The 13,115-nt window shown below is 43.0% G+C and overlaps 1 protein-coding gene across 1 annotated transcript; it reads right to left on the bottom strand.

Annotated features, from left to right (window-relative positions):
- Positions 1-10,142: 10,142 nt before the first annotated feature.
- Positions 10,143-11,093, bottom strand: LOC119978174 (olfactory receptor class A-like protein 1). Its single transcript, XM_038819607.1, has one exon. It carries the CDS (start codon positions 11,091-11,093, stop codon positions 10,143-10,145), a length of 951 nt encoding a protein of 316 aa, XP_038675535.1.
- Between the last annotated feature and the right edge of the window lie 2,022 nt (positions 11,094-13,115).

The raw sequence follows: 13,115 nt of genomic DNA, 5'->3' as shown, positions 1-13,115 counted from the left end.
AATCGTATTGGAAGTGATAAGATTCTGAAAGGGTTGACAATGTAGAGGCAGAGGCTGTTTTCTTGGGCTGGGAAGCCTTAACCTCAGGACATAGTCTTAATTCCAATAAGAGCCCATTTAGGACTGAGATGAGGAGACATTTCTTTAATCAGCGCGCTGTTGTTGTGGCTCGAGACATACACTGGAGGCTTCCAGAAGCAAGCAAAAGGGGTTTATTGATGAACGGCAAAGGTATATAGATAACAGGCACAGAACACTATACACAGGTCTTTACACTTCTCCTCGAGCTCTGTGAAAGCTCCCCAGTGGCCGGGGTTTTCCGTGCTCCCGCGTGATTGGGCCCGAGCCGGTCACATGGTCAGTGGAGCTGAGGTAGAAGGTCAGTCACAATTTATTGAATGGCAGAGTAGGCTCGAGGGGCTGTATGGCCTACTTTTGCTCCTATTTCTAATTTTCTTATAATTAAATTCTAATAGCGACACAAGATTAGAACTCAAAGTATGAATTTAAATGTGCAATGTAGTATTTCTCCCATATAAAGGTCAGCACTGTTGTTAGTACACAGCACTGTATGAATGCTAACACCTGGAGCTCTTTTACACTGCATGCAACATAAACATACTTTAATTAATTGTGACAATAACTAATTATGAACACGCTGCTGCCCCGTGCTCACTTAATTACTTGGTAATTATTATGTTTACCTTGCTTAAGTGAACAGATTCATCAAATATGCTACACATTGAATAGTAATTATAAAGAATTAGTGTAAGTATCTTCTTCAAATCTAATCTTAGATGATAACAACACATGACTGAAATTGTAATGTGGCAAGAATGCAGGTAGGCATTCTGCAGCTTCTTGCAAAACTTGCATTCTGAATTTATTATTTAAAAACTGGTTGATGTCTGGTGGTGTTGCTCCAGAGGAAAAGAAGATTGTGGTCGGATTTTCATATCGCTGCCATGTTCTCTCACGCTCTAATAAACTGCACCTGCCCGAGGAGCAACTTTGATCTTCATCTTACCTGACATTACAAGGTTGCCAGTGACTACAGCAACGACCTGCACAGAAAGACTTGCTCGCTTACCCAGATGCCTACATACCAATTATCACTAAGGTTTGAGTCCAAAATACCTGTTTCAACTGATCTTTATCTGCTGTGTGCTCCGACAAGATGCTCAACTGTGCTTTCAGCTGGAAGGTGGGTCAGACAAAGTCTCGCGCGATGCTTCTTAATTGGTGACCTCTAGAAACTTCAGACAATAACAACTCAGTTGCTGAACCAGTTGGCTCTCTGGCATTTTGAGTTGAGCATTGGCTGAATGGGGGATAATGGTGTAGCTGTGCTATCATCATAAGGCAACACATTCTACTCCCATTGCATTACTCCTCTGGTTGTCAGATTGCAGCTCAGCACCCTCACTGATCCCCAGATGAGCCAACTGTTGTACATCTATGATCTGAAGTAAGCCCTGATTCATTCAGTCTCCCGGCCTGTCCATCATGGGTTTCCCTAAGAGATACTGTTACTGGTGTCACAGATCTCTGCACGGAGGGGCAGGCTGAAATATCCCTTGAGGTGACCCCCCCCCCTCCCCCCCCAGCAAATTGCAATACATTTAGGAATCGTTGCTGCACAGATAGTATTGTTCTTTTAGTGCTGGGTCCTCTAAAGTCTGAAACTCTGTCCTCTTCTGCAGAGAGAAGGCCTGAGCCGTCTTTCAAGGGAGCCATTTCCTCGGCTTTTCTTCGACTTGCACCTGCGCCTTCTCACTTACGCTCTATGAATCATGAAGTGCAAATCCTTTCATCCCACCATCTGTACCACCCAGTGTGCCAATTTCCCTGCTCGTACATGAATGAGTGAGTCCATGTGATTGTGCAGCTTAGAGAGGATTATATCCTTTCATGTGTGTGGCTGTCGGCCAGTCCTTCCCAAAAGGAAATAAACAGTAAAAAGTGGGAAATGGCTGGCACTGCTCTGAACTAGAGTTCTATTTTAAGGTGCATATAACCAGTTCAGACCAGTATCAGTCATTTACTCATTGTTCCTTTTGGGTTGACATTTGAACAACCTAGAAAGAGCAACAGAAACAATGATTAGCAATGGTTAACAATGGCCAGGGCATGAAGTCGGAGATGAGTGGTGAAACACTGCAACCAGGTTTCTATATTATGTGTGTATGAACTAGAGAGTTAAGTAAGAAAGAGAAAAAGAAAGAGAAATGCCCAAACTCTGCTTCTGGTCATCTCCAGCAACACCATCTCCAATATTGCTTATCTTTCCTCCACTAATAATGTCAATGGAAGTGTCCTCCATTGGAGTCAAAGTTTGAAACATAGCAGGACCTCCTCATGTTCTTGATGTCTCTCTCAGAGTATGTGCCAGACTCTCTGATAAGAAGAATGGGAATGATTGGATTATGTCATGTTGGGGACTTCTGTTGGCCTCTGAGACAGCCTAACATAGTGCATCTTCTAAGAAGGAGAAGTGACAGGTGTAGGCCAGAGGGGGAATATCATGATGGGGACAGGAAGTACTGAGTATGGACTGCCAGGAGGGGATCGAATGAAGTGTCCCATTATGAGAGGATAGTGACATGGGGAAGAGAAGAATCATTTGGAGTATGATTAAAATTTGGTGTTTCGTGGTTAGCTAGAAAGCAAGAGAGAGTTGGAGAGAAGCCTTCCCTTGGCTATCCTGGTAAGGTCAAGACATACCTCCCCTCCTACGGTTAGAAGAAATTGGTGTCTTTAATAAATTGGTATTTTCTTCATAATATAAAACATTTTATGCTAGACAGCATCGATTCTATCTCTGGAAAGAGAGTTTCTAAACACTTTGATTATTAAAGTGGAAACAGAAAGGTGACCTCATTCAGATTGTCAAGTTGACGTACCTAAACTGATAGCATGGCTTCTTGTGCAGTACTTTACGTATGCAAGTGTTTAGAAAGGACCAGGATATGACCCTCAACATGATGCAAACTAATAGACTGCCCTGACAGTTTGGGTACCTTCCCTGTATCAATTGGTCAGAAGGGTTTGAATAGATGATTGGATTGGATTGGATTTATTTATTGTCACGTGTACCGAGGTACAGTGAAAAGTATTTTTCTGCAAGCAGCTCAACAGATCATTCAGTACATGGAAGAAAAGGGAATTAAACAAAATTCAAGAGCTTTGGAATTAATTTTTAAAAGGTTAGAACAATTATAAGTTAAGTTAAAAGTGGATCTGTTGGGGAGAGCTTGCAGAGAGTCGCCTCGCTCCGGCGCCATCTTTTGCTGAACAAAGGCACTAGGTTGGCACTAGGTAAGCGACACCCTCCCTCTCCTAGAAAAAGTGCTCAGGCGTCTGGGCTGGGTTCTGGTGAGGTGACTGCTCGTAGGCAGCCGCCATCTTCAGATGGACGAGGAGGAGGCGGAACACTTCGACTAAAGAGCAGAATAAGCATTATCGTAAGCTACTGAGATCAACACACACATACACTGTACCAACCGCCTGCCCTGAACTGTTATGGACTGTATACTTTTTCTGTCTACTTGGTTAATGCATCGTATCTAAACTGCCGCTTCTTAATAAACTATCTTAAAATAGCTGACTGCCTACCTTAGGTATCTGTGGCCCCTGAATCCCAAATACATTACACGGTAGCCACAACATTGCTGACATTGTTCTGCCCAGCCAACTCTCTCTACTGCTGCTGGATAATGTGTAGGAGTGCCCATCACCCATCCATAGAAAGGAAGATTTCCTTTCTTATTCCAGGCTATCCTCTTTGGCTGCATCCGAGAATCTGGTGTTCTGGCCAATATACCGCTTCCCCTCTCGAAGACATGCAACCTGTCTGCAAACTACCCAAACCGTACCACCTGTTAGCCAATATTTTTAATTGGAAGTCAGTGGAATTATAAGTTCATTTTGCAAGATTTTATTACAAAGAGAAAAGAAACTGAGCTTTGAAAGCAAAGTTGTAATTCTACCGCAGCCTGACTATACCAATCTGACCCAGGTCCACATTTCTGTACTGATTTAAAAGCACATCACAACATTTGTATTGCCAGCTATATAGAATTCCAGTTTACTCAGCTGTTTTCTATATTCTAATCCTTGGATAACTTTTATCAACACGGTTAGAAAGTGCTCCTTTTAATTAAATGTCAGTCTCTATTGGGCTCGACAATAGATAAGCTAGAGGGTTACTTTATGGTGCTGAGTAGAGTCAAAAAGAACATGAATAAAATAGCAGTATGGATTCAGCACGGAGGAACATATATAATTGTCCAGTTATTTGACTACCTCCATGTTTGTTGGCTTTTAACAAAGCTCAGTCAGCTAGATATTAGCTCAAAGGCAGGGAGGATGTGGGTGCTATATTAACATCAGGAAACCCAGAAGAATGGGTTTGGTCCATACGATTCCCACCTGTACCATAAGGTGGCAAACAAGCTGTGGGTAGGTCTAGTTGGGTGATGGGAAGAGGTAAATAGTGGTTGAGTGTCTGACTGCGGGTGGGGTGGGTGGGTTGATTCCCCAGACATGTGGGTCGCGATTCTCCGCTCCCCACGCCGGGTGGGAGAATCGCGGAAGGGCCGGGCGAATCATAACACGCCGCCCTGGCACCCCCCACGATTCTCCCACCCCCCCCAAAATGGCGTGTCGCGGAATCGCCGCTCGCCGTTTTTCACAGCGACCAGCGATTCTCCGGCCCGGATGGGCCGAGTGGCCTGACGTTCCCGACCTGTTCACGTCGGCGGCAACCACACCTGGTCGCTGCCGGCGTGAACATAGCGCGAAAGGTATATAGAACATAGAACAGTACAGCACAGAACAGGCCCTTCGGCCCTCGATGTTATGCCGAGCCATGATCACCCTACTCAAACCCACGTATCCACCCTATACCCGTAACCCAACATCCCCCCCCCTTAACCTTACTTTTTAGGACACTACGGGCAATTTAGCATGGCCAATCCACCTAAACCGCACATCTTTGGACTGTGGGAGGAAACCGGAGCACCCGGAGGAAACCCACGCACACACGGGGAGGACATGCAGACTCCGCACAGACAGTGACCCAGCCGGGAATCGAACCTGGGACCCTGTGTAGCATTTATGCTAACCACCATGCTACCACGGGTTGGAGCCAGCCAACCTGCGCATATGCGGCTGACGTCACTTAGGCGCCGCCGTCGCGTCATTCTCGGTGCGCTGCTTTGACGCAAGTGTCAAGGCCCGGCGGCCGAGTTTCTCGAAACGCCGCTCCTAGCTCCCCGGGGGGGGGAGAATAGGGGGCGAGGAGCGGCCTCCAACGCCGTCGTGACACTCGGCCGAGTTCACGACGGCTTTCCCGATGCCGCGCGGCATCGGAGAATCGCGTCCGAGGTTCTTTGTATGTGGGGATTATGTAACTGGTGGGGCTGGGGGTAGCATCCTGTTTTTCCTGGCCCACAAGCAGTGCTACAAAGGCACTGACTTTCCCCTTGAAGCTGAACGTGCCTCCCTTCAGCTTGTCAGGTTTCCTTCAGAAAGCTAGCATGTCACTGTTGTACTGAAAAGCAGATTTCATATCATCATCAAAATATTTTAAATGCCAATCCATCTACTTTGTGGAGAAGCAGTGGTGCAGTGATATTGTCAATGGACTAATAATCCAGAGAACCAGAGTCTTGCTCTGGGGACCCAGGTTCAGATCCCGCCATGGCAGATGGTGAAATCTGAATTGAATAAGAATCTGGAATTAAAAGTCTAAATATGACCAGGAAGTCAGTGTCGACTGTTGTCTGGTTCATTAATGTCCTTTAGGTAAGGAAATCTGGTCTGGCCTATATGTGACTCCAGATCCACAGCAAATGCCCGCAGGAATGGGCAATAAATGCTGGCCCAGCCAGCGATGCCCACATCCCATGAACAAATAAAGGTATATGTTTAATCTCATTTATATTCTCCGAGAACGAAATGCAAATAGTGAACAATTTTAACAAATTACAGTATTGTTAATACTGGTTTGAAGACATACATATTCATGACCAACTTGTGTTGAATATCTCAGCACACAATAGCAAAAATGACAAGTGTGAATTAAAATAATATGTATATGTTTTAATTAAGGCTTTACAGACTTTCAAGCTGAAGGGAGTGTTGTTAAAGAATTAGCACATTGTATGCCATTGTGTGTCTTATAATGAGAATTATTTCTCATTTTCAAATAAATTTTTGACTTATGTGGGTTTTTTTTCAATCCTTTTCAACATCAGGGATCCATTTAGCAAATTTGTAAAAAATCATGGTGCAAAAGTTTAATAGGGGCTCCAGAAGCATTATCTTATCTGGTTAAAATGGACTCTAAGAAATTCTGCTGTGCAGGCAGCAAATCCCCCTGGCAGAAGGAGCCAGGCTCTTGTCCTCTGGCTGGGGTGCTGGTGAGAGCCCATATGTGATCTCTTATCAAGGAGACCCCGCACATTAATGTCAATCGGGCACTTAACTGGGCAGAAGCATCCTCGGAATCAAGGATCCCCACACGTGTGGGAGGGGGTGGCAGATCAGAGGCTATCATTGCTGTATTGCCAAGTAGCACAACCAACAAAGCATTGCACTCAATTGTGGTCCAAGACCACTCAGGGACCCAAGCCATCGGATGGGGATCACGGGGCTGTAGGGGATTAGTAGCACGGGCTGGCGTTGGTTCTCGCCAGGATCCGCCGTCTTGATGGCAGGTCACTCATTCAGGCACTCAATGCCGTTGAATGAGGGAACCCCCTGAGAGTCAGCAAGTAATATCAACAGGGTTTGCTTTTGTCGCTTCCCAAACAGCAATTCCCCTGTCGGGCCCTGAGTGAGCACCAGCAATGGCGGGATGGGGCCCCCAAGTGCACATTCCATGCCCACTTAAGGGGATTAACTGGTTGCAGGGCAGAAAGGCCACCTGCGAGCCTTGCTGCCTGATGAAACGCCCTCTCCCCCCCCCTCTCCCCCCACCCCACCAAACTCAACAAGGGGAAGGGCATTAAATGCTTCAACATTGTTTCGTAGACGGTAGAAATAAAATGAATCTATTTCACACTGAAGCAAATCTTACTTAAAGAGAGGTGTATACTGTTGGCAAAGACGTAACCAATATGTTGTGGCTCATTTTTATTAACAGCATTAGGTGAACCATTTCGAAAAAGTACAAACCATAAAGTTGAAAAGATCCTTCTCTTTAAAATTTTTACAGTGGTTACCATTTTTCACGCTGCATTCTATGATTAGTTTTGTATTGAGTCAATAGATCTCAAAGCAGCAGGAAATTATATAAAACCTGACTAAAGTCAATCAACTGGAACACGTTGGCAGTCCATAACATTATGATGGTTGGAATTCTAAAGGCTTTTACTCAGAAACATTGATCATTTTTGTTCTCTGCAGCTGGTTGGAAAAATCCATTCAGGTACATTGTCATTGATAAGATGATCCTTTCATCTCCATGATCAAAGAGATAAAATTATTTGGAAGGCTGTGGATCAAAGACCCTATTCCAATTAGTGGCTTTACTATCATTCCCTGGGGTGGTCTTCAATCATTGCTCGGAGGTCACCCCGCATTAGAGCAAGCCCCTCCGTATTGATAAATGAATGGGCCGATGTACTGTACGACTCTATGCCTCGATGATTCTTCTCACAATGTATTTTTCATAATATTTATATGAACATTTAACAGAAGGCATGAAATATGATTTGACAAATGCAAATGAAAATCAGTGTTTTACTTCCAGCACTGATTTTAAAAGGTGCAAAAGGAATTTAGTGAGTACTTGGTACTTTTAAGCATGTTATAAAATTGGCTTGTTCCTTTTAATCAGTCATTGGAATGAAAAGTGGAGCTTTTCCAGAATGTAAGAAATTGTAGCTGCTGCGATGTCTTTTTAAAGGGACCTTTTAATATTTTATAATTTAGTTGAAAGAGACTTGTCTTCTGAAATGTTCATTTACAAATAGTCAAGGAGAATGAATATTTGTACTACCTACTGTCAATATTGTAGATTGTATTTATTCCTTGCAACACCTAGCAGCAAAAAATCACAACATTTTAATATTTATACCATGTAGGTCAGAAGCTTAAAACACATTCGTCCTTTTAAAGTTTCGCAGTGTGAACCAAGCCCTTTGATATTATCTAAAATCACCACATACAACTCACTTCCATTCAGTATAAAGTCAGAGTAACATTAAATCCTGATTATTACTAGAAAGTCACTCACATCTCTTCACAATTCATATATTAATTTTCTGTGCCATGAACGTTTTCATGTACAACCTAATGAGAAATACAACAGACATTTTCAAGCATTTGTGCGATATTATAGGATTAGCTTAAATTAAATACGAATAAACCTGTGACCTCAGGAGGACCAATAACATCAATATATACTTTGCAAAGCACAATGCAATAGGAAAACAAGAATCTTTCATAAATGATTGCATATTTCATCACTTAATAAAGTATCAGCTCCATTGAATAAAAAAATTTGCTCAAACATTGGTTCATCCATTCTTAACATGTCTCCAAAAGCATATTGTCATAATAGACTCCAAGCAATTGCTGTGAGCTATTTGATACATTACAGAAGTCAGAATGAGGCAGAAAGAACATGACACCCATTGTGCAAGGGTGTGGGGATAGGAAAGAGTAATCCAACCTGAAAATTGGTTTTACAGTTTTTCATATACACCGAGGCTGCATGTGTTTTGTGGGGGGTAGAAATAGTAGCCTCTTCAATGGACTAGATAATGCAGCGAAAGAGTGGGGAATCCTACCAGTGATGGGTTGAGCATTTTGAAACTAGGGCAACTCAAGTACTGATGAAAGCTAACTTTGATGATGAAAGCAGTTAACACTTTACACTTTATTTCAACAAAACATTAGAACATAGAACAGTACAGCACAGAACAGGCCCTTCGGCCCTCGATGTTGTGCCGAACAATGATCACCCTACTTAAACCCACGTAACCCGTATACCCAACAATCCCCCCATTAACCTTACACTACGGGCAATTTAGCATGGCCAATCCACCTAACCCGCACATCTTTGGACTGTGGGAGGAAACCGGAGCACCCGGAGGAAACCCACGCACACACGGGGAGGACATGCAGACTCCACACAGATAGTGACCCAGCTGAGAATCGAACCTGGGACCCTGGAGCTGTGAAGCATTGATGCTAACCACCATGCTACCGTGAGGCCCCAATTGCTGACATGATTTTTGAGTACGTTGTATAAGGTCTTGTTATCCACGACATTTTTGTCAATCTCCACCTATCATAGAATCCCTACAATGCAGAAGGAGGCCATTCGGTCCATCAAGTCCGTGCCGACCTCTCAAATGAGCACTCTACCCATACCCACTTCCCCCTATTCCCGTACCCTAACCTGCACACCCCTGGACACTAAGAGGCAATTTAGCATGGTTAATCCACCTGACCTGCACATAGAACATAGAATATACAGTACAGAAGGAGGCCATTCAGCCCATCGAGTCTGCAACGATGCACTTAAGCCCTCACTTCCACCCTCTCCCCGTAACCCAATAACCCCACCCAAACTTTTTTGGTCACTAAGGGCAATTTTATCATGGCTAATCCACCTAACCTGCACATCTTTGGACTGTGGGAAGAAACCGAAGCACCCGGAGGAAACCCACGCAGACACGGGGAGAAATTGCAGACTCCTCACAGACAGTGACCGAAGGTGGATTTGAACCTGGTTTCCTGGCATTGTGAGGCAGCAGTGCTAACGACTGTGCCACCGTATTGCTGCCCCTCTATCCAATCCCACTACTCCAAACATGACCACCTCCACCCCACCACAATATAAATCTCACTCTATTTCCAGCTTTGCCAAAGAGTCATACAGATTAGAAACATTAGCTCCCTTCTCTCTCCACAGATGCTGATAGACTTGCTGAGATTGTCCAGCATTTTGTCTTTGTTTTCTTCTAGGTTACTAGTCCAGTAATATTACCATTATGCCATCATCTCCCCCCATATTTAAATATGGTTGTGAACTGTACAATTAGTAAGATCGTTATTCTTAATTTCAATCGAAAAATATGTTCAGGGATCTTTGAAATTAGTCGAGTCTTGTATTTTCAAATAGCTCAAGAAGCAGCTTCTGACAGCATTGTTTCTGGTTTTGCCTTCACACATTTTAATTTATTGTGGACTTTTCTGTTGGAAATAATAATAACAATAGGACTGACTGATGCGTAGAGTGAGGAAAAAAAAACTCGGAGGTCTGAGATGAGAGAGGTCCGCATTGTTTTAGCGACAGTCAGCGTATAAATCCACAGAATGCTGTCAACTCCAAAGAAAAGTACATAGAGAGTAACCAAAGTGACCACTGCTTTGGCTGCTCGAGTCTCAATTGTGGATCCCTGGTTTTTGCTTGAGCTCCGAATCCCTTTAACTTGCTGCTTGTGTCTATACAGAACTAGCAAAATATAAGCACTTGCTAGCACCATAAGGACAATGGGTATGACATCTCTGGAGGTCTGCAGTGCGCCATTAGCCAGCTTGACTGTCTGTGAAGGGAACTTCACCAAGCAGTACTCAAGATTCACAGCATGTTTATTGCCAGCTGAGTTATTTTCTGAAGAAATGGAAAATAATATAGCTGGAGTACTTAAGGACATGTTCAGAACCCATAGAAAAGCAATAACAGCACTCAGGTATTTTGCTGCTTGCCTTTTGATAGTGGACCAAGTTGAAGTGACTGGTGCCAAAGTAATACATTGAAAACCACTGAGGAGAAAAGTCAGCCAGATAGACAAAGACCTGGTGGTTCTGTAAATGAAAATTACAATTTTACAACCATAATCGTCAAACAGCTGCTTTAGTCCAAATGCTGCTGTAGCTTCTGGGATGCACCTTACCAAAACCACTATTAAATTCACACTGGCTAAGTTGGACACTATTGTATCTGCCGGGAGGAGTTTGTGGTCATAGCAGGCAATGTGGATGAATGATGTGACGATAGTTAGATTACCTGGGATTCCAATCACTGTTAACAGGAGGTAGAGCGTACCTTTCACAATACTCCTTCCTTCCATCATGTCCTCTTTAAATGATTTGTAACTATTTAAAATGTCGTTCTGGTGCCTGCATTAAACAAAAGAAAATCTGTATTATTGTGACCGATATAACTGACCAAATGCAATAATTTCACCAGTAACCTAGCAACAATTGGTCATCTAATGCATTTGGCAATTGAATACAATTTGCAAGAAAGTCTGAAACTTAATTGAAGCACTATTTCAAGGAGAAGACTTTATTTTGTTGACAGTGACCAGATGGTTCCATAATCTATATGCAGTCCCTGTTTAACAAAATTTAAATCCTTTTCAAAGCCTTGAAAATATAATTACTTTTGAAAATTAAGAGCTATTTCAATCACGATAAGCATTTTAATATGTTTCGTGATAGTTAAAGGTCAGATTTCTCAGGTAGCATTTGTATGTTTGTTCATCGGTCACTCCTACACAATAGTCTATTTTTGTTCATTTCACTGTATTTCAATTTGTGTTTAACTCATGATTAGATTTGGAACCATTTGCGAACCATTTCATCTGGTGAATCAGCCCAGTTTCCAATATGGAGTTGTTCAGACGACCAGGAAATATTTTGGGAGGATGTTCGTAGATGAGGCTGAAATTATTTAGACCCAGGCAGCATGGTGGCGCAGTGGGTTAGCCCTGTAGCCTCACGGCGCCGAGGTCCCAGGTTCGATCCCGGCTCTGGGTCACTGTCCGTGTGGAGTTTGCACATTCTCCCCGTGTTTGCGTGGGTTTCGCCCCCACAACCCAAAGATGTGCAGGGTAGGTGGATTGGCCACGCTAAATTGCCCCTTAATTGGAAAAAATTAATTGGGTACTCTAAATTTATAAAAAGAAAAAAGAAGAAAAAAATATTTAGACCCCAATAACAAGTGTTGCTCAATGGTATCAAAAAACCCATGAAACAACTTATAATAATAATCACTTATTGCAACAAGTCGGCTTCAATGAAGTTACTGTGAAAAGCCCCTCGTCGCCACATTCCGGCACCTGTTCGGGGAGGCCGATATAGGAATTGAACCCGCGCTGCTGCCTTGTTCTGCATTACAAGCCAGCTGTTTAGCACCTGAGGGAGAACATAGTTGTATAAATTGTTACATGGTTAAACTTTTTACTGCATCAAATTCCTTGTTCTGAGGAGATATTGTTGGGTGTCTCTCATGACACTGGGGTTGAGTCATTTGCCATTAGAGATAATGCTGTAAATTAATTGGTGCTTTTGATCATACTGCAGTCGTCTTGGTGGTCGTTCTTACAACAATGCTGTTTCTTGGTGATCCAGGAATTGAATTGACCTGAAAAGCCTTATCGGCCAATTGAAAGTATGTCCTTACAGAAAAATGGAAAAGTATAAATGAACTACTTGTGGAAGGGACCTCAGATAAAAATCATAACTAGTAACAAGGGCTGGAATTCTCTGGCCATTGGGATTCTCTTTTCCCGCCGGCAGTGCACCCACAACCATGAGTTTCCCAGCGGGAAATCCCTTTGACATGGAGTAATGAATCCCGCCACCAGCGGACGGCATGCCATCGAGAAACACGTGTGGCTAAGGGACCTGAAGAATTCCGCCGTATGCTGTCTATGCTGAGACAACGAGATGTGCAAAGTTTGATGCCAGTCAGTCGGGTAACCCTAACATATTACTTCCTCCCACATTTTAAAATGAGTATGTAACTATGAGAATTATGGCAAGAAACAGAGAAAAACTAACTGAACATAATGTGCTGTTTGAAAATTGTCATTCTGGATGTCTGCGAGTGATACATAAAACTGAATTTAAAATGTCCAATTTTAATTAAGATGAATACATCAAACTCTGATAGGAGATAAATTCAGCGGAGAACTTTTGAGAAACAATTGAACACATAACCAGAGCACATATATTCAGGAGAAATTTTCAAGTTTTGACCCGAGGGACTTGATGCTTGTCAGGAGAATAATTTACTCAAAAACAAAGCAAATTTAAAACGAAAACTTCCTGAAGGCTTGTCATGTCATTAAACAGATGTTGTTTAC

This window comes from Scyliorhinus canicula, chromosome 15, assembly GCF_902713615.1.
Source record: "Scyliorhinus canicula chromosome 15, sScyCan1.1, whole genome shotgun sequence".
NCBI classification, from domain to species: Eukaryota; Metazoa; Chordata; class Chondrichthyes; order Carcharhiniformes; family Scyliorhinidae; genus Scyliorhinus; species Scyliorhinus canicula.
This window is presented reverse-complemented; position numbering and strand designations above follow the sequence as displayed.

What these genes read in the sequence shown, in the direction of transcription:
- LOC119978174 (XM_038819607.1), bottom strand. Translation starts at nt 11,093, where the DNA reads ATGGAAGGAAGGAGTATTGTGAAAGGTACGCTCTACCTCCTGTTAACA.